The sequence below is a fragment of the Carassius carassius genome, chromosome 30 (assembly GCF_963082965.1).
Source record: "Carassius carassius chromosome 30, fCarCar2.1, whole genome shotgun sequence".
NCBI classification, from domain to species: domain Eukaryota; kingdom Metazoa; phylum Chordata; class Actinopteri; order Cypriniformes; family Cyprinidae; genus Carassius; species Carassius carassius.
In genome coordinates this window covers 15,818,161-15,840,425 of record NC_081784.1, presented here as the reverse complement: position 1 = coordinate 15,840,425, position 22,265 = coordinate 15,818,161, and the positions used below count along the sequence as shown (strand labels likewise).

Sequence of the window (22,265 nt, the reverse complement as noted above, 5' to 3'; positions counted from 1 at the left end):
TTCACTTTCCATTTGCATGAAGTAAAACTTTTTTCATTACGGGACCTTTACGGGTTGTGTGTGAAAGCATGCGCACATCCCGGGTAATCACTGGCAGTGTGAAAGTGCAAAATCTAGCGACCCGGGAACAATTGCCAGAACACTTTACCCGTGTATTTGCTGGAATCGCAGTGTGAAAGGGGCTAGTGTGAAAAATGCATGAACTTTAGATTGGATTGAGCGTGAGATGTTAACTTTTTTATTTCTGTTTATTTTTCCAGATATAGTGTTGTGAAGAATGACAATTGTTTACAAGCAGGACGAGACTCTAGCAGTCAATCTGCACACTTTTGCTACTGTTAAAGGGTGTAACACAGAGCACTGCAGTGAAGATCACCACACCTCCCACAACCCAGAATCCTGAGTATAATGGTGTGAAATTCCACAACCAAATCCCAGAGAGCAGTTAACAAGGCCAAGAGACAGCATTTGCTTTTTCTGTCTGATGCAAGACGACAACAAGAAGCCAACTCCCTTGGATAATTTTTTTTCCCCAGAACAATTTTATATATATATATATTTATATATATATATATCATCTAGTTTATAAAAATTGTGGCTATTGGCAGCTCTGAATTTTCAGATCTTACATTTTTTGGATAAAACCGCAATGCATTCGATTTTGGGAAGATGAACTTGGTATTTTTAAGTGGAGGGACGATTTAGAGTTCAAGCGATACTGATTTCCTCCACCATGTCATGGAAAAGAAACTACTTTGCATCTGGCAGCAGTGGCTTACAGGGTATATTCACCCCACGAACCATGACGTCAGTCGCCCCCAGCAAAGGACTCATCAATGAGCCAGGACAGAACAGCTGCTTCCTGAACAGCGCTCTGCAGGTAGGACTACACTGGTTCTTGTAAACGCATCTTATATGTTACCTTTTATACTTTTAGAAATCTTACTTGGGTCTTTCTGAAATATACAAATAGTTTCTTAGTTGAACAAGACTCTTGACCGAAATGATTAGTCTTTATATGGTGCTTTCAGGGATGTATCTCAGATGTGGCTCAGTGTGGTCTCCATTAAACTTAGCAAACTTTGAGGACACCCCGCATGAGCTTGCTGAGATGTTTACATCAACTGTTATGCTATACTTGTAGTCTATGAGGATAAATGTTTTGCAGACTCTCATTAATTAATGACTCGTGCATCGTATGACCTCAAAAGATGCTTGCTCTCATGGGTAGATGCCCCCCCCCCTTGTGATTAGCCATTTGAAGCAACAAGTCAAGTGGCTAGATGCATATGGCAGCTGTAAGAATGGTACGCTGACTTTTCACTTGTTGTTCTCCTTACGCATGAGCACTATTAGACCAAAACTGCTGTGCCTTTTATCCATTGTGCTGCTTGTTGGAGCCTGCATTAGATTTAGTGATGATTCAAGCACTGTCTGCATTGGACCCCACAAACAACTGTCAGACGCGCACTGTCCTGGCCGGTAATTACCCTGCACAGCAACCTGCCATTACTTACCCTCTATTTTTGGATTACTGTATAATCAGCTATATGGAAATAAAGGGGCTTAGCTGGCAGATAATATGTCTAAAGCTACAAATTAGTGTCAGTTATGACTGGTTTGGGGGGTTGGGTGTTTGAGGGAGCATTGCGGCTGGATTGTCTGTTGTCATGAAGCATTAAAATATGGCAAGACAATGAACTTAAAACCTGGGGGTGAAAACATTATTATTTTTTTATCTGTAGAACAAATTGTGGTGCTTTAGCTTTCTTTAATACTTTTCTAAGGAATTGTAATTCTTATTTTTTTAAGGACTTTTTGGCTTTTAAGAACTTCAAAGTCTGTAAAAATGTTACTGACATGAGTTAATTTTGGCTCTGATGGCTTTGCAAATTATAATATAGGCCTATTTACATGTAAGGTGAGTCAGTTCTCTAGTATTGTTCTCTTTCCCTCAGTTTTCATGTTCTTTTTACATTAAGTGATAATGTCTTTTTATTTTGGCGTTACATGGCCTACAATGCAATAAGCTGTCCTTTAAGTTTTCCCAGAAACCTCTTTTAAAATCAATATAGTTCACAACAGCCATTCAATAAAATCTATTATGCAATCAATAAACTCCTGATTGAGCATAAATGAGGTTGAAGGAAGGAGAGGGAGAGAGCTATGTCTAGACTGCATGGGTTTTCAAAGCTGACGTCTTCTGGTCTCCTGCTGATTCTGAGACAGAAGGTAAGTGTCAGGATGTGTAATCAGCATCTTCCTGTTGAGTGCGTCAGCAGCTAAAGGAATGTTTGGTTTTAGGCTAATAATAAATGTTTAACCAACTTGCTACTTTTTTAGTAAAATTCTCTTAATCAGTTAAATCTGAATCAAAAAATTGCACTGTTGTATTGTTTGCAAGCTAAGGTGAGTTTGAACAACTTGTACAAAGTCCTTCAAACTCATATGCTAATCCAGGCTGCATTTATTTGATTAAAACAACAACAGAATTATTATGAAATAATATACATTTTGGTCACTTTATTTTATGGTCCAATTCTCGCTATTAACAAACCATTAAAGGGTTAGTTCACCCAAAAATGAAAATTATATCATTATTGACTCACCCTTGTGTCGTTCCAAACCCGTAAGACCGCTATTCATCTTCAGAACACAGTTTAAGATATTTTAGATTTAGTCAGAGAGCTTTCTGTCCCTCCATTGAAAATGTATGTACGGTATACTGTCCATGTCCAGAAAGGTAATAAAAACATCATCAAAGTAGTCCATGTGACATCAGAGGGTCAGTTCGAATTTGTTGAAGCATCTAAAATACATTTTGCTCCAAAAATAACAAAAATTACGACTTAATTCAGCATTGTCTTCTCTTCCGTGTCTGTTGTGAGCGTGTTCAGACAGCGTGAACAGACAGCGCCAGCGTCCTCTCCCACTAATGGCCACTAATATAAAGTGTTACCTACATTTTTATTTTGATAATGTGATGGTAAAGCAAAGCTGAATTTTCAGTAGGCAGTCAGAAATCATTTTAATATGCTGATTTTGCCCAAGAAAAATTTCTTATTGTTGAAAATGGTTGTGCTGCTTAATATTTGTACTGTATGCAAGCTGGAAAATCATTTTAAAAATTATCATTTTTAAACTCTGAACTTTTAATTAAAAATACTGACTATTGTTGTTAGGCCAGGTTTGTTCTTGAAATAAACTTGAATGCTTTACTGCTGCACATGCTGTCAAATGACCACATTCCGTGAAGGGAAGTTTTTACGTGGCCGCACACATTGTTTAATGTCTGATGAGCTGAAGGAACTCCATTTTAGTCAGTCATTGTTATTTTCATTCTGTTTCAGTCTATCTCTGTTTCATCAACTATGCCTCATCCTTTTTCCATCCCCTTGATCCGAAGCATGTAATTTATGGTTAGTAATGGGCCATGGTGTCCCTCTTTGCAGAGGGCTATCTCTGATCTGTCCAGTTTGGGGACTCATGCAGATTTGCTTGCTCTTATTGAACTAATCTTTCAAGAAGTGGTCTACTGCAGTTCACGTATTAGACATTGACAGACTCCATGGTTTCTCAGTTTCAGCTTTCGTTCTCCTAAAAGACCATTTTATAAAGTTCTTGTCTAAAGGATTCTGCTGGCATTTATGCGTTTGTTAAAAAAATGCATCACATCAGAGACTAGACAGTCCCCTCAGCATGATAGTGAGTCAGAACATCGCTTTAATGAGCAGAAGTGACCTGGGTTGTCAAGCAAACACCTGTACTTCTTGTAAGATCCTGTAGGCTTCTCATCAATATTGGCATTCTCATCCTATACAAACTCTACTGGACATTTCCAGATCTCAAAAAAAAAAGAAAGAAAAATATGAAAGGATGGATTTTGTTGTTAGACATTCTCAGAGGCAAACTCCGTAGCATGACAAGAGCTCCCAGAACTTAAGTGTCAAATCAGTGAGGTCCGATCAATAGAAGGGGACACTGTGCCCTGATGCTGAGCGCTTGAGACATGGACACACTAGCTAGTCCATGGCCACTGGCTCAGAATGTTTCTGTGTATAAAAAAAAATAAAAAATGCATGTGCACAATAAAAAAGTTAGATATGATGCTGATATAATGTATATCTAACTCCTGTCAATCTGTCCCGAAATACTCTTGCATCTTTAATTTTATAGCTCTTCTTTGCAAGGCTTCAAGTAAAACAAAAATGAGTTTATTGATCGATTGAATACTTGTGATAGTGTAGTTCTTTGGACAGATCGCACGTTTTCATGCCTGAGAAAACATTTACATTCAGGCTTTTGTTTAACAAAAACAGCATTGCTTTTCATACATTTTATTCGCTTACAGTTCCACTTGCCATGCAAAGCGCGTCAGCAAGGTCATACAGGGTGAAGGGTGATCGTAATGGCATGAGAGATCGATGCTGCTGAGTACTGTTAAGTTTTATTGTGCAGAGAGAGAGACACAGTGCCAACTGCAGTAAAACAGATGTTTTCTGATTTGTGAAATTACTCTCTGAAATTGATTGTCAGCACTATAGATTTTAAATGGATTCAAAGTAAAACAAGTGGACAGCTATGCTTAAGACTTTTGACTGAAACAAGTAGGTCTCTTAAATGTGTTGGTTTACAGGCCAACTAACGTTTGAAGTTCATTTACAGACTTTATCACTTTTAGAGTGATTAAGACATCCGTGAAGGTAAAGTTAGACAGCAGATTAATTTGGGTAACAGTTGTGCTAACTGGGACTGACAGCTCTCTCAATAATTCAGCATGCGAGCGTGTAGATCCGCCGGGCGAGCAGAGGGGATCATGGCACACACAGTCCCTGCTCATGGCAGGTAGATGGGGTCAGGTCACCTCTGTAGCCTCCCAGGCATGGCCAGATGGGAGGTGTGTATAATTGTGTGTCTGTGCATGGATTTGAGCTGCCCAGCAGGAAGCTAGCAGGTTTTTGTTTGTTTTCCACTGACATACTGCATCATCTTTCACCTGGAGATGCATACGTTCCTCAAGATGAAAGTTTAAATCTGGGAAACATGCTCATCACTTCATCTTACTCTCAGACTTTGCTTTGCTTGTTAACCTGCTCCATGTTTCTTCAAACTCTTGGATAAAGCACAGGCTTATCAGATCTTTGACGCTTGATTGGTGACACATAATTTCTTCTCTCATGTGATTGGTTGAGATTGTATTACTGGGGTTTCAAGAAAGCTGGATTTAGGAGATTGTTGAGGAAAAGTCTGTCAGCTTCAGAAACAACTTGCACAATCTCCATCTCCAACACGCCTCCTGTTTTTAGATGCCTTGCACTTCTGAGAGAGAAACTCAAGAAGAGGTGAAAAGTCAACTGCAGGCAGTGCTGAGCAGCAAGTGCTTTTTGAGCCAAATACATTTTTGATGACTAGTGCATCTCAGGCTTTTTAGAAAGGGTGGTGAGTGTCTGATGCTTGATTCAACCTTTTCTCAGCCTTTCAGAGAGCTCTCATATCATGTGCAGGCAGCATCAAAGATCAGAGGACGATGTACACTTTTTCTTTCATCTAATTGCATTACATTTTTTTTTATTTTTTTTATAGGTTCTCTGGCATCTGGATATCTTCCGGCGAAGTTTCCGGCAGCTCACCACACACAAGTGCATGGAGGACTCATGCATCTTCTGCGCTCTGAAGGTAAAGCACTGAGCCCATCAGGTTTTAACTTTATTCATGATGCATTAAGTTAATGGAGCTGACAGGGATCTCTGCTCCATTATAGCTTTTCTAATTCAGTAGTTTCCTTTTTTTAAATGAACTATAATGTGTTTCTGCCATCTGTATATGCTTTAAGATTCTGAAATGTTATCAAATATTAAATGGTTAACTTCATTGTAGAAGTAGAGAGATAATCAGCTTGACCCTTTTTTTTTTTACAGATGTATTTACATTTTTAGTTTAAAGGCATAGTTCAGCCACAAGTGAAAACTATCATCATTAACTCACCCCCATGTTGTTCCAAACCTTTATGACTGACTGACGTCTGTGAAACATAAAAATCTAAATACCTTTGTCAGTGGTCACCAAAACGTTTGTAATGTTGTGTTATAGCTCCCTTTCGTAAGTCTATAAAAAACAGCACCCAACAACTCCATTACACTACTTTGCATCCAAAAGGATAATAACTTGTTTCATGATTTGTTTGCATTTGTTACTCCACTTTGAGATATTTATCACTTTTGTGATATATGTGATAGATATTAATTCTCAGGTGAGGAATAATTAACATTAGTTAGTATAATTACTAGTTTACTTGTCTATTCTAATTCTTAGTTATTTTGTCAAAAAGCTTAAAGGAAACCAGTTCTGGATCTCATTTGTCTGATACAAAACATAAAAATCAGTGTTGGATCTTTTCTTTGTCATTTTGTCCAGGAATGGTTCCAGGAATTGTCATGCCATTTTATGTATTTTGCATAATGCATTAAAAAAAAAACTAGCCATCCCGTGTTTAACTAGAGCTGTTAGGCAAGCAGTGTTGCGTGTATGCAGCTCTTGCTGTGTCACTTCTTTTTCCATCCCGTTTCTTTTCAGTCCCTCCCTTACTTTCATTTTTTATTAGATTCCTTCTAATGTTCAGGATTGCCATTGGCATTTTCCATCAAAAGTTCAATAACTCTGGAAATTAGAGATCTCTCTCCTGAGCCCTGTGCCAGCGCAGTAGGGGGCTGCCTGTCTGCTCTCACACACAGGACTGGGACAGTGTCTATCAGCCTGTCCACTCTCTCTCATGGGTCTGGTACTGGCTCTGTATTCAGCTGTCTATCTCTTTTTGACTTTATTCCACTATGTTTCACGGTCAGTGACATAAGTGCAGTTTCCAACCTCTAAGAGTTATATAACATAGTTTTCAGCCTCCAAAGAAAAGAAGTTAATCCTGTAAAGACTCTTAATTCAGCATAGAAGTCTTTACAGCATGGGAAATCTTAGAGGTTCATATAAACCAGGAGACTCTTAATTATGTTGTTTAAATGTGGCCTAAGAGGGGGAAAAATGCTTTTTAATAGTATAATTCACCTAAAAATGAAAATTCATGCATTTACTCACTGGTGTGTGTCAGTTGAATGAATTATTTCCTTCGTAAAACACTTTCTTTTTCAATCTCTTTGCTTGTCCTGCTACTTTTTTAATACAAAAAAGTTGATTGTTTACATTAAAACTTAAATTGAATAATATTGTTCATTTTCTCTCATCACATTTGAAAAGATTTCAAAATCATAAAACGTTTTCTTTTAAATTTTGAATATCAGCTTCCCTTGTGTTCTATACAGTGCCACTGTATACTGCCAGCAAAAATTTTACCTTATCTACCCCTAAAAGGTGCATTGTGTCACAAGTTCAGTGACGCAGGTAGTGAAGATTCTCTCTCTGCCATACCATACAGTGGAAAAGCGCCATTAGTTAGAGATGCATGATATTATTGAAACCGATTTGAAAAAATTATGCTAATAAATAGCTCACAATGTGCTCGGTGAGATGGCTATAAGATCACATCAGCAATGTGGTGATTCTTGAAGTGAACTTCTTCGATGTAGACTCATTAAAAAAGAACTTTGATAATGTTTATTAGTTCTAACAAATAATTTTTTGCTTAAAACTAACCAAAATTATACAATTTTAATTTAACGACAGAAAAAAAATGGTCTGCGCTCCAGGCACTTGGTCCAAAGGGGTTGTACCTTTTCTCTTAATGACTCATGGGTGTGTTTTGGGCATAATGTGCAATAAACTAATCAGAGTCTCATCTCCCATTCCCTTTTAAAGCCAGCTGTGCTTGCAACATGCCAGATTTGCTATATACATTTGCAAGAGCAAAGACTGAACACTTCTCCAGAGAGGAAACGGGATCTGCTCATGTGCGAGGATAAAGCACACAAGCAGACCTTCTACGGGGCACAATACTAATCTTTTACATTGTAATCCTTTCATTTTAATATTTGGCATGTTTGTGTGCTGCTGTGCATTCCTGTGTGTAATAAGCATAGTTTAAGCGCATTGTGCACCTGCCTATAGGTGCATATTACTAACATGCCCTTTAAATAAATTTAAAGTACTGCATCATTGACTTTAGAACAGGTTTTAGTTGATCAATGGTGCAATAATTTTTAGTCTTCTCTAAATAACAACGTGCCAACAATGGACACACCTCATTTTCAGACCAGTGCGTTTGCTATTTAAACAACATGGCACTGGACGTGAAAATGATAACTGCGTTGGGCAGAAACTTGCAAAAAACACTTGCATTGCATTGCACTGGGTGTATGATAGGTCCCCTACTGTGTGTGTTGTTTCAAAACAAAGGGAAATATATATTGGTATTATCATGGGGTAAATGATTTAAAAATTCTTGTCATATTGGATATCGGCAAAAATCTAATATCGTGCATGCCTATTGTGTCCCTGGACCACAAAACGTAAGTCGCTTAAGTCACTTGGGGTATATTTTAGCAATAGAAAAAACATTGTATGGGTCAAAATTATCGATTTTTCTTTTATGCCAAAAATCATTAGGATATTAAGTAAAGATCATGTTCCATTTAAGATATTTTGTAAATTTCCTACCATAAATATATCAAAACTTATTTTTTGATTTAGTAATATGCATTGCTAAGAATATTCATTTTCTCTGTATTTATTTTTCACCCTCAAATTCCAAATTTTCAAATAGTTTTCTCACCAAATATCACCCGATCTTAATAAATCATACATCAATGGAAAGCTTATTTATCCATCTTTCAGACGATGTTTTGAAAAAAATTGACACTTAAGACTGGTTTGTGGTCCAGTGTCACATATTAGTACCTTTTAGAGTAGTAATTTGTGCTGTTATGGTACTACTATGAACCTTTTAGGGGTAAATAAGGTTCTGCTCCAGTGACAAACTGTGTGTAAAGGTACATTTTTTGAAGAAGTTGTGTGCTGAGGTGTTGTTGATGTTTTCTTTAACATTAATCGAGAGCTGTGGTTGTTTTTCAGAGCATATTTGTACAGTTCCAGTTCAGCAGTGAGAAGGTGCTGCCTTCTGATGCTCTTCGCTGTGCTCTGGCCAAAACCTTCCAGGATGAGCAGCGATTCCAACTCGGCATTATGGACGACGCAGCCGAGTGCTTTGTAAGGGCTCTTGACTCTCTACCATTGCCCTTTAGCTTTCCTCCCCTATAGTGTTACTGCTTTCCCTCCTACTCCCCTCCATGTCCTTGTTTGTTCCATACTCTTTATTATGCTTTCACATGCCAAATTAGACTCTCTGCTCTAGATGTAGGAGGACGTTGTGCAGTCTGACAGATTTCTTGCGAACATTGTTAGCCTCAGCTATGACTTGAGTCCACCAGTGCAAGTAAAAGGAACCTATCCTATTGGCCCTGTATTTCTATCTGTCCTTCCCTGTCATTTTTGGTTGCATGTCAGCTTTCTTGTCAATTTTTAACTCTTGATGCAAACTTTTCTTGTTTAAACCTTTGCTGTAATCTCAAAGACATGCATCTCCTATTTTGTACAGTGATTAACTTCCTCCTAATGGCTCATTTTAAAGGCCATAGCATCATAACATATAAGATAAAGAATGGCTCCCTGCCTCTGCCTCTCTTGACTGCTGGTTTAGCAACATCATACAATGTGCTGACCAGTAAGAACTGCAACCACAAACTGCAAATGTACATTTTTTGCCCCCTTAACCACTATTGTTGTCGGGCCATTATGCAAGACTGGAGACACTGGAAAAGGCCAGTTGCTTAGCAAATTTCAACATCTCCCTACAGAACACAAACCTCCCCCAACCAAACATCCTCAGCCATATCCTTCAGCCAAAAGGGCTGAGCACGCTGTTATTCACAGATAGTGAGAATCAATTAACATGAGACACGCAGGAAAGACGCATGCCGTTTCTTTTAAGTGGGATTTGGATTCAAGTACAATGATTGTTAATAATAAAGCAATATGTATATCTCACAGGAGAATATCCTCATGAGGATCCACTTTCACATCTCTGATGAGACTAAGGAGGACATCTGCACGGCCAAACACTGCATCCCTCACCAGAAGTTTGCCATGACACTCTTTGAGCAGGTGAAGCCCCTTTATTAACAAGTAGCAATCTTTTTGAAGACAATGTGAAACCCATTTGCTATCCATTTAACTTGTATAATAGGACATATTTCTGAATGACACACTTGTTGGTAGGAAATTTAAAACCGTAAAATAAACATCTGGATTTGACTGGATCATGGTTGGTCTACATTGCACATGCCAGTAAATGCATTTTTGATATTTTTGATAATCATAGATCATTTCTCTTTTATAATAGCATGCATTGATGTATCATGCACAAAAATGTATTTAATTTGTTTGCTTACTTAAATAACTCTTTGTAAGTGACATGCATCAATTGTCATTTAATTAATTTGTGTTTTGTCAGGAGGTGTGGGAACTAATAGACCTAATTTTTTATATAAAATGTTTGCCACTCGGTCCAGTTGAATAGAAAAGATTATTTAATAGATAATGTTTTGTTCTCATTTAGTGTGTGTGCAGCAACTGTGGAGCCTCTTCAGACCCCTTGCCCTTCATTCAGATGGTCCACTACATCTCCACCACCTCTCTGTGGTGAGCAAAATCATTCCTGCAGCACATACACTTGCACCAAAATGAGTGATGCTAAAGAATGAGGTCATTTTGAAAGCTGGGACCAAAAAGAGCCACACTGTGCACGGCACAGAAAACATCATGTCCTATACTCCTCACCAGCTGAGCAAATGAGCTCTCTGCCACATCAAACACAGTGAAATCAATTAGAACAGAGAGAGATTCCTCAATGGCCGAGACCACATGGCAACAGCCAGCTTAAATATTACTCTAGTCTTCTGGACAGCAGTGCCACTGCTTTTAATCATGGATAGTGAGTGGCCAGATACAAAGCAGAGCCTCACATTAGAGAAGATCCCCTTGAACCTCTCCAGTCAAACATTGTCAGCATCTGCTTTTAGAGCTGTGCATTTGCAGACACAGTCTGGATTACTGCATTCAGCCTGCCAGTGCAGCAGATAATTAACATTGTGAACAAACAGTCGTAAGCACAACAACGATGAAGGACTGCATGAATATTTCAGCATGCAGCTCTGTGATAAAGGAGGATTTTTATGGTAATAGGTGACATTGCAGTGGACAACTGCTTTCATCTGCACAAGGACATTGACTCCCTTGTCGTCCCACTACAAATATTACAATCAATGGATTAATAAATTAATACAATAATTTATTATTATTATTATTTCGCCATGTCATTTATCTCTGTGCTAAAACTTGGTGATCTCCAGGGCTGGGTTTTGACACAAATTAGGCCTATTATTATTTTTTTAATCAAGCATGCGTGCCAGTGCGATCGAATGGCTAAGACATAAAAAAAAAAAAAAAATCTTAAAATAAGATATAATCCGCAAAATTTATTCCAGTTAATATTTGTGCACACTCACAATACAAACAGAAGATTTGTGCTCTTGTAAAATAAAGCAAACAAACAGAATGCACGTTGTCATCCTTTCCTTTCCGTGAACTTGTTTATGGAGTGCCGTGACACACTTCTGTTTTACATTTTTTTTTTTTTTTTTATGAAAACAAATAATTTTATTTTAGGCCTATTACTTACAACCCGAATTCCGGAAAAGTTGGGACGTTTTTTAAATTTTAATAAAATGAAAACTAAAGGAATTTCAAATCACATGAGCCAATATTTTATTCACAATAGAACATAGATAACGTAGCAAATGTTTAAACTGAGAAATTTTACACTTTTATCCACTTAATTAGCTCATTTAAAATTTAATGCCTGCTACAGGTCTCAAAAAAGTTGGCACGGGGGCAACAAATGGCTAAAAAAGCAAGCAGTTTTGAAAAGATTCAGCTGGGAGAACATCTAGTGATTAATTAAGTTAATTGATATCAGGTCTGTAACATGATTAGCTATAAAAGCTTTGTCTTAGAGAAGCAGAGTCTCTCAGAAGTAAAGATGGGCAGAGGCTCTCCAATCTGTGAAAGACTGCGTATAAAAATTGTGGAAAACTTTAAAAACAATGTTCCTCAACGTCAAATTGCAAAGACTTTGCAAATCTCATCATCTACAGTGCATAACATCATCAAAAGATTCAGAGAAACTGGAGAAATCTCTGTGCGTAAGGGACAAGGCCGGAGACCTTTATTGGATGCCCGTGGTCTTCGGGCTCTCAGACGACACTGCATCACTCATCGGCATGATTGTGTCAATGACATTTCTAAATGGGCCCAGGAATACTTTCAGAAACCACTGTTGGTAAACACAATCCGCCGTGCCATCAGCAGATGCCAACTAAAGCTCTATCATGCAAAAAGGAAGCCATATGTGAACATGGTCCAGAAGCGCCGTCGTGTCCTGTGGGCCAAGGCTCATTTAAAATGGACTATTTCAAAGTGGAATAGTGTTTTATGGTCAGACGATTCCAAATTTGACATTCTTGTTGGAAATCGCGGACACCGTGTCCTCCGGGCTAAAGAGGAGGGAGACCTTCCAGCATGTTATCAGCGTTCAGTTCAAAAGCCAGCATCTCTGATGGTATGGGGGTGCATAAGTGCATACGGTATGGGCAGCTTGCATGTTTTGGAAGGCTCTGTGAATGCTGAAAGGTATATAAAGGTTTTAGAGCAACATATGCTTCCCTCTAAACAACGTCTATTTCAGGGAAGGCCTTGTTTATTTCAGCAGGACAATGCAAAACCACATACTGCAGCTATAACAACAGCATGGCTTCGTCGTAGAAGAGTCCGGGTGCTAACCTGGCCTGCCTGCAGTCCAGATCTTTCACCTATAGAGAACATTTGGCGCATCATTAAACGAAAAATACGTCAAAGACGACCACGAACTCTTCAGCAGCTGGAAATCTATATAAGGCAAGAATGGGACCAAATTCCAACAGCAAAACTCCAGCAACTCATAGTCTCAATGCCCAGACGTCTTCAAACTGTTTTGAAAAGAAAAGGAGATGCTACACCATGGTAAACATGCCCCGTCCCAACTATTTTGAGACCTGTAGCAGAAATCAAAATTGAAATGAGCTCATTTTGTGCATAAAATTGTAAACTTTCTCAGTTTAAACATTTTCTATGTTATCTATGTTCTATTGTGAATAAAATATTGGCTCATGTGATTTGAAAGTCTTTTAGTTTTCATTTTATTAACATTTAAAAAACGTCCCAACTTTTCCGGAATTCGGGTTGTACATAGGCTATGCATTTTCCTTAAAGCATCCCATTTTTTCATCAGTTCCATTTAGATTCAGTTAAATCATGGGTTATTTAAAGAACAAAATTAATAAAACATGAACAGCCACAAAGCAGTAAGTTGTAGGAATGAATTAACAAGTTGTAGCAATGAATCTGTCCTGTGTCCCACAGCCCTGCAAAGCGCACTTTATAAAACAGTTATCTGGTGAAATGACTTAGTTGCTACATTTCTATTGCTTTCCATGTTGAAGAACTTTGTGTTGTTTCTATTTTAATGTACTTTTAAAGTTTAAAAGCTTAATTTGTACATTATGAATGAATGATGATGCGTATATATATCGTCACCATCACTCACAGCTGCTCACTAGTGTTGGGCGATGTGGTCATTTTTCAAATTGTCACATTGTCAGCCTGTGAGATCGATGATACACAATATTATCGTGCATGGGTGGAGCAAGAGACTCTTTGTTCTTTTTTTTTTTTTTTTTTTTTTTTTTTTTTTTTTATACTTTATTTTTTTATGCAACACATGTAAAAGAACAGAACAGACAGGTCATTAGGGGTATCACAAACCATTATCTTGTTCATATACAGTTAACTTCATATCAGGGGTTTCTCTCCCAATGGTCTTGGAAGAGAAAGAAAGAAAGAAAATTATAATTAAAAAAAAAAAAAAGACATTGCAGTCGACTTGCAATAACTCACTATGTTCCATCCATACTCCTGTACCTTAACCATTTTGACCAGCACTTGTAAAATTTATTTTATATTTATTTAACTATTTGGTGTTTTAAACCGCGCAGGTGCTCGAGAGAAAGCCTGTGGAATCGCCAATAATCTAAAAAAAATATACTTTAAAACATACTGATAATCTAATGTTAAATATAAAAATACTGTATTTAAAAAGCTAGTTCATATATAGTCAGACGCAGCTGTCATATTGTGCGTCCTGTGACAAATCTGTCGCATCTGTGCACAGAAGTTATCAGTCTAAATGTTCTGCAAAATCAGTCAATGGTGAAAATCAATAGTAGATTTCATTTAAAGTCCAAAATTTGAACACTATTATTGGACCTAAACGAACTCGTTAAATATAAAGTATTCAAAACAGGTAAGTTCATATATTTGGAGTAATGTTTAATTGAACTGATGCATCAGTCATCATCGCTCCGGACCACGCACTTCATGACGAGTTTGTCGCACCGCCACAGAAACAAGAATGAGATTCATTCAAACATAACTGTGGCATTAAACTCAGTTAGTGAGGGCTTGTTTAAAATAGTGCACATATACAGGCCGTTCAGTTTATTTGTTAAAGTGCAATGAAATATCTTATATCTGCAGACGATGTACATCTGTTTGTGGATGGAGCATTTGTAACGGCCAAAAATATGTATTTTGCATGAATCTCATTATAGTGCGGTGTGCATGAAAATAAGGCGGCAGAGCAAAATTATCATCCATAGTGGTTCTCATGTAGTCCTTCTACGTCATCACCACATAGTGTGTTATAAATTAAGTGATCAGTCTTTAAGAGAAGGACTAAGTGAGAACCACTATTGATAAGTTCGCTCTGTCGCCTTATTATTTTGACTTTATTTGTAACGCCAAGAAAGAGTTAATCTCTCGTGTATGAGAAGAGCGCGTTGTCATGTACCAGCCATTAAATGTGTGGGACACCAGCTCCTCATTTTCTATCTCTTTCATTTCATGGATTTAACGAGTTATCAGAGTCAAAGCAGACAACTTCAGCGACTACAGGCTCTGATCCTCTTGCGCTTGTGCGATGTGTGTGAGAGAGAAATGCGGTGCTGAAGTGAAATAGCTGGGCAGTTTGATAGCCGAATTATAATAAGCCGCCAAATAAAAATAGTAGTTATTATTATTATTATTATTATTATTATTATTATAATCTAATACATTAATGGGAAAACAAGCCTAATTTTGTCTTGATTATCAACAGAGAAATCGAATGTTTTTTTAGAAGATTTTAGACTTGTGTAATGTCATATTTGATTCGATGTGTTTTAATATCAGTGTTTCAGATATTTTTTTGTATACACATTCTCACTCAGTTGAGCCTGTCCAGGTAACATTGTGACATTGGCAACGCTGTCTCCCTGAAATCTGCCTGAGCTGTGATGTTGCTCAAGGCATGTGGTGTCGCAGTGTCTTTGAGGTGCAGTGACCTCTGTGGCAACAATAAGATCAAACTGGTCTCAGGAGACCTCATGAATATAAAAAACACTGTACACAAACACACCTAAACACTTCTTGTCAAAAACTCCATTTCAGTTTTTCAATTTAGTAATTATAGGCTGTTTATTAATCAGAGCCAATACATACAAACACTTCACCTATAAAAACAGCACAAGCAATACACTGAAGCTCTCATATCTATCTTAATGTGTGACGTGTTGGTTATGCTACAGTAACCAGGCAGTGCGGATGCTGGAATGCCGGGAGAAGGCCACCCCAGACATGTTTGGAGAGCTGCTGAGAAACGCCAGCACTGTGGGAGACCTGCGCAACTGTCCGGTTAGCATTACCAAACTGCACCATACACTCAGCTCCATCAAATCAAGTGCTGAATAGGCATAATGAAGCCGGGGAGTGTGTATGTGAATGTGGCGCTTGTCTGGGTGTTGAATAGGATTGTGGCCATTTAAGTAATCGCTGAGTCAAAACAGGATGCAATCAAGTCTCGTGGCCCTGAGGAGGTTCAACTACTTACGCAGAACACACACTTGTTTTCATGTCAGATCAGGATTTCCTTGGATAAGGAATGATGGCTTATCACAATGCAAAAAATAATTTTCTTAATCAGTATTTCCGTCTTGTTTTTCAACAAAAAATATCTAAACATCCTTGAAACGATATGTATTTATATTATATATAACATAAGACACACTACAGTCAGTAGAATTGTTTTTAATGAAATAAATACTTTCTTTAAAGGTGAGAGTAAAGATTTATAGTGTTACAAAAGATTTTGATCAAATAAATGCAGTATTAGTAAGAGACTTCTGATATTCAAAGGAAAAACTATTTTGTTTTTACCTATTGGCAAGTATTTATTTAATTTTAAGCTCCAACCGAAACTAAATTTTGACTTCTCTGCTGTTCATATAAGACATTCACGTAGTAATGAATCATTACATTATTAGATGATGAAATGCTTGGACTGTCTGTTCACTAGTATTAATGGAAGTAAACATGTTTTGAGATTTGACACTGCAGCAAGATTTTCTGTATCTATTGAACACATTTGAAAGTTGAAGAACAATGTGTGTAGATCTGAAATGGATTTGTTATCCTGAACCTCAGACATGCTTCGCATGCAATATAAACACACACAGAATATAGTTGTTCATCTGTGATTTATGATCTGTGTCAGGGTGACTGTGTAAGTTTGGCCAGGGGGATTGGGAATTAATGGTAATTGCTAATGTAAATGTATATATGTGTTTGTTTAAGCTCCAGTATGGAAAAAAGCCCCTTTTTTTTCTCTCCACTTTTCTCCTCTACAGGGGAACTGTGGAGAGAAGCTCCGCATTCGACGTGTCCTGATGAACTCCCCAGAGATCATCACCATTGGCCTGGTGTGGGACTCGGACCACTCTGACCTGGCAGAAGATGTCATCCATAGCCTGGGCACCGTCCTGCGGCTCGGAGATGTAAGACATGCTCCTAGCCATAAGTTTAAATATCCCACAAATTATACTCAATTCTGCTGACATAAATCAGTTGATAGATGAACAAACCCAGAGCTGAAAACAGATGCTTTAGAATGTTAAGGATGGTGATAAATGGAGTCTGATAAAACTGCTGGCACTTCGTTTCCTGTCCAAAATTCCTCCTTTTTTGTCTGAGACCCCATCTTGTCTGAAAGTATGGATCGCTGTCAGGACCTTCACAAATGAATAACAACAAAAGTCACCATTTGAGTTGTTGTAGAATAATAGGACAGGTGGCGCACATGGATCAGTGATAAAACAGCAGTGCTGCAACTCTGAGATCACTGTGATGCACATAGGATTTACAGACAGAATTTGTCAAACTTGTTGCATCAATGACAATGACTCACACATAAAAAACAGTCTGCCACTGATTTCACACAGGGTGTCCTAAGTGTTTTGCATTTCACAGAGTACTGAGTTCATGTTTCAGTGTAAAATGTAAACCGTTTTAAAAAAGGCCCAAACAAATAATTACTATAAACTAAAATACATCTAGAGATTAAGAGTGGTGTGTATGTATTTATGAGTAATTAGTGACCTTTCCTTCGTTTCACCCATAGCTGTTCTACAGAGTGACAGAGGACAAGGCCAAACAGGCGGAGCTCTACCTGGTGGGCGTGGTCTGTTACTATGGGAAACACTACTCTACTTTCTTCTTCCAAACCAAAATCCGCAAGTGGATTTACTTCGATGATGCTCATGTGAAAGAGGTAATCATCTGAGCTTCGTGTAACCAGTGAATGTGAAAAAACGCAGCCCTTAGTTCTCTCGTTTGCCAGGGTTGTTCGTTAGGGCTTTATTTATACATGCCCTGATCTAATGTTCCTTGCTTGCTCTGTCCACGGGGAGTTTGTGTAGAATCATTAACTGGGATAGGCCAATGTGTTGTCTCGTTATTTAGCAGTGCCCCACAGGCTCCCAGCATGTGGTGGGTGGGTGGGTGAATGAATGTATGTTTGTTTTCTCTGTTAGTGCTTGAGTGCTGTTTTACATAATTCAGCAGTTTGTTGAATCACCTATTAGGTGTCTGTGTTAGTCTGTGTGTGCAGGTATATGTGAGGGTCTATAGAAAAAGAAGATCCTCAAATGTGCGTGTGACAAACGTGAGGTCTGTCCTAGCGTGTCATATACGTTTGAGATTACCTGTTCAGTGTATTTGATGCACACTTTTGTAATAATCAATCATTCATCAGACTATCTGAGACATCATTGTCGTAACTTGTTGCATCTTGTTTCGGATTTGACTGACAGACTGGCATTCTGACACCACAAACTTCATGCTTTCTGACCTTATCTCCACTTTGTTGCAATTATTCTGCTAATTGTAAATATAAAATACAAGAAGTTTGTATCAGTAGTCCCATATTCATAACTGTGACCACACAGTCTGGTTACAATGTCTACTATTGTAACATGTTTACATCTGCCAATGTCTTTATACAATATGTGCAGATGTATACATTGAGAGAGGCAGTGTGAGTGCCGCATACACCCGAAGCGTGCGCGCTAAAGCCTGTCAAACAGCACCTGATTATTGAACTAAGTTATCTTTTGTGCTAATACTAACAAAACGCACAAGGTTTACATGTAGACTCGGTTATGTCTAAAATGAAAGTAAACAGTTGAGAGAAAAACGTATACGTGCCTGTATATTATATGCCTGCATGTCTTATAAAGGGACAGCAGGCCTATTAAACATGCAGCCTACTGTCATTACAGGGATAGAGCACCCTAAAATTTCAATTCTGTCATTATTTGCTCACCGTCACGTTGTCCCAAACCTATATTAATTTCTTTCTTGTGCTAAACAAAAAATAAGATATTTTGAAAAATGTGGGTAACTAAAAAAATTCAAAACAATGTTTTATAATGTACAGTATGACAAATGGATATTAATTTTGAAAATGTCTGAAGAATACATTTAACGTTTACATTATTAGTATTTATTTTCAGATGAGCGCAAGGATAATCTGAATATAAAAATAGATAAAATGAAAATGCTCAATTAAATTCTCATTATCAGCTGATACTAATCAATGGACTGATATTACCAATATATTGTGCATCCCTAATTTTTACAGTGATACGTTAGCTGTATAATTCCTAAAACTATTGAAACTACTTGTAAGAACATAATCCCCCAGTTTCACAGACAAGGCTTAAGCCTAGTCCCAGACTAAAATGTAAATCTGAGCAGTTTCAACTGCAAGAAGCTTGCACTGACTGATATTAAACCATGCCTTTTTGTCTTAAGATGCACACCAGTAATGCTTTGTTCTAAGGCATGTTTATAAAAAATTACTTAAATCTCCTAATTGAACTATGGCCTAATCCTGCTCTAGGCTAAATCCTGTCTATGAAACTGGGCCAATGTGTGTTATGTCACTCAGAGTTGGTGTGTCATTCCCTTAGTTCTGAACTTGCAGAATTGTATCTTTGTAATAGCAGTGCAGGACTGTGGATCGTAGACAGTTGCAAATGAAGCAGCTTTTTCTGTGGGGTCTGGCAAGCCTATGCTGACCTGCACGTGAGCTGTGCAGACCTCTTTCAATAGCCCTCTGAAAACAAGGATATCCCACTATTGTTTACAACCCCAGCTGGTCAGTGGCAGGGTGTGGCCTACAGAGAGAAACCGCCATGATAGTCCACCGCAACCAAACACATACACACTCCCGCTCACATATTCACATTTTCGTGCATGCTTGTCTGTTACTGCGGCTCGCTCGGACATCCTGTCTGGATATGGAGGGAGTGTAGAGAAAGTCGTCCATTCGGGAAGTTGGAGTCAGGGTAAGATTGGTCTGAAAATAATGGAAACATGTCAGGCTTGAGTTTCAGTTTCAGTCTTTATCCAGAATATTTCAAACAGGTCTTTGCTTTTTAGTTTTTCACTAGGCGAGAGTTAATTTGGTTGAGCTTTTTAGGGACCGATTTTAAAAATCTGTCAAATGTATTATTTATGTATTATTTAAACTGCTTTAAAACTATACTCTGTCTCGCTCATTTTCTCTCTTTCACAGATTGGGCCCAAGTGGAAGGATGTGGTGTCCCGCTGTATAAAGGGGCATTACCAGCCTCTGTTGCTGCTCTATGCTGACCCCCGGGGGAAGCCAGTGTCAGTTCAGGATTTGGCTTCACGCCTAGACTTACATCACTACACTAAAGCATACTACGACAGTGAGGATTCAGGTACTTTCACACCAGCATAAGGCCAGTTTACTGGGCCAGTATGTTTCTTTGCATTTTTATTTGGTGCACCTTCAGGAGGAAGTTCTAAGCACTGAAGCAAATGTTAATTCAAACAAAATGAGTAATATTTCAGCACTAATTATGAGTATTCTATCTATGCGTTGCATTTTAGACAGATTAGTGGAGTTTGCTCAAAAAAAAATAAAAAAACTTGTTAAATTTAAGCTAAAGAATCAGCAGCTGTAATAACCATATATTTCATTAGGTGATATGATGTCGGTATACCAATCTACTTGAACTACAAAAGCCTGCTTTTTACTGTAAAATATACTGAAAAGCACTGTGATAATATTGGTGGTAGTAGAGTTCATTGTAAGTGACCTGTCCATAAAAAATTGACAATACTTGTGTTTAAATGGGGCACAGGATTATACCCACAAATACACTAAAATGATGCAATATATATTGGCATGAAATGCAACCCAAATCATCCTAATAGACATCATGTAGTCAAAATATAAAAGAAACAAGTGTTCAAATAATATGTAATCTCATATGATGTGTCATGCAGGGATTTATGGGAGTGCCTTTTTACTGTTTTTCTCCATAAATTATATAGTAATTTATCATTTTAACTTGCAAAATGTTACTTATAAACAATTTACTGTACAATTAAATGTAGTGCAATGTTAAACCATTTGTTGTTTTTCATTGTATATGGTAAGGTAATTTACAGTTAACCAATTAAAAATGATAAAACATTTAAATTAAACATTTTTACAAACTATTACTTCGCAGAAGAGTTAAGTGTGTTAAGTGCTATGGACATCATATTCTGAGACTTGTTTGAGGAGCAGTGTGCTGTTAATTTTCTAAGCTTTTGGACTTACCGTTTTACTGCTTGACAGACAATAAAACAGCAGAAAATAAGGGTGGACCTGAGCTATATCTAAAATTTGGGATGGGCTTCTTTGACCTGAGTAAACATCCACCCAGAATACCTAGATGTGCCCTGTCACCTCTCAGAACTCTTTCTGCCAGACACATTTTTATAGCAGTATCGGTTCTCCAGTTTGTAGCATCAGTGATAAGCATCAAATCTTCTGTTTGTTTTGTCAGGCCGCGAACCATCAATTTCCAGCGACACACGGACCGACTCCTCCACTGACAGCTACAGCTATAAGTATTCACACTCCCACCACGAGTCTATGGCCTCCCACTTCTCCTCTGACTCCCAGGGAACCGTCATCTGTAACCCAGACAACGACTCTGCCTCCCACAGCAGCCTGGAAAACACAGGTACATCAGTACATACATTCACCCTAGAATCAAACACAGTTTAGACACCATATTAGGTATTTTGACATTGAGTTGATCCATACAGTAGTTCATTTAATGTTATCTGTCTTATGCCCTGCTTTGGGCTGCACAATTAATAGTTGATCTGGTTTAGTGTTATTTCTCAAATTGCAAAGGCTGTGATATAATTACATTGCTTGAGTGTTTCAGAGTAAAGCATGGTCCTGTGTTCATTTACACATGAGCAGCTCATGATCCAGTGTTTTTAGTGTCTCGGAGTGCCTAGGTTTCACTGTAAATGTGCGCCACCTGTCCTATTCTTCTACAACAACTCAAACGGTGACTTTTGTTGTTATTCATTTGTGAAGGTCCTGATAGGGATCCAGTGCGATGCCATACTTTCAGACAAGATGGGGTCTCAGATAAAAAAGGAGGAATTTTGGACCGGAAACGAAGTGCCAGCAGGCCTCGAAAATTCGAGGCCCGGGGTGATTCAAGGAGTCGTTGCGCTAAGACAGATGAGGCGTTATCTGCCGGCTACCACAGTGAAGGTATGCAGTTAAACAATATAATGCTGTCACCACACCACAAACATTGCTGGGTTATTTTATTGGAAACCTGGTTAATAATCTGTAACTGCGTCAGTTGATTGATGCTGACAGATCATTAGTGGATCGAGTAGCATGTTGGACAATAAATGCGAGCTGCATTAGTCATCGCTGTTGCTTGTACTGGCTGTGTTGAGTAATA

At 38.1% G+C, this 22,265-nt stretch overlaps 1 protein-coding gene across 7 annotated transcripts in view; it reads left to right on the top strand.

The window, feature by feature from the left end:
- Window positions 1-582: 582 nt before the first annotated feature.
- Window positions 583-22,265, top strand: part of LOC132110755 (inactive ubiquitin carboxyl-terminal hydrolase 54-like) — a 31,204-nt gene continuing 9,521 nt past the window's right edge. For all 7 annotated transcript variants that reach the window (XR_009424678.1, XM_059517622.1, XM_059517623.1 and 4 more), the window contains exons 1-11: window positions 583-880; window positions 5,584-5,676; window positions 9,016-9,150; window positions 9,991-10,104; window positions 10,559-10,641; window positions 15,720-15,825; window positions 16,818-16,964; window positions 17,588-17,737; window positions 20,048-20,216; window positions 21,336-21,515; window positions 21,884-22,066. Coding sequence is in view for 6 of the 7 variants with exons in the window: in XM_059517622.1 (XP_059373605.1) it covers window positions 734-880; window positions 5,584-5,676; window positions 9,016-9,150; window positions 9,991-10,104; window positions 10,559-10,641; window positions 15,720-15,825; window positions 16,818-16,964; window positions 17,588-17,737; window positions 20,048-20,216; window positions 21,336-21,515; window positions 21,884-22,066 (1,507 nt within the window). In the remaining variant the exon portion in view is untranslated. The remainder of the gene's footprint in view (window positions 881-5,583; window positions 5,677-9,015; window positions 9,151-9,990; window positions 10,105-10,558; window positions 10,642-15,719; window positions 15,826-16,817; window positions 16,965-17,587; window positions 17,738-20,047; window positions 20,217-21,335; window positions 21,516-21,883; window positions 22,067-22,265) is intronic.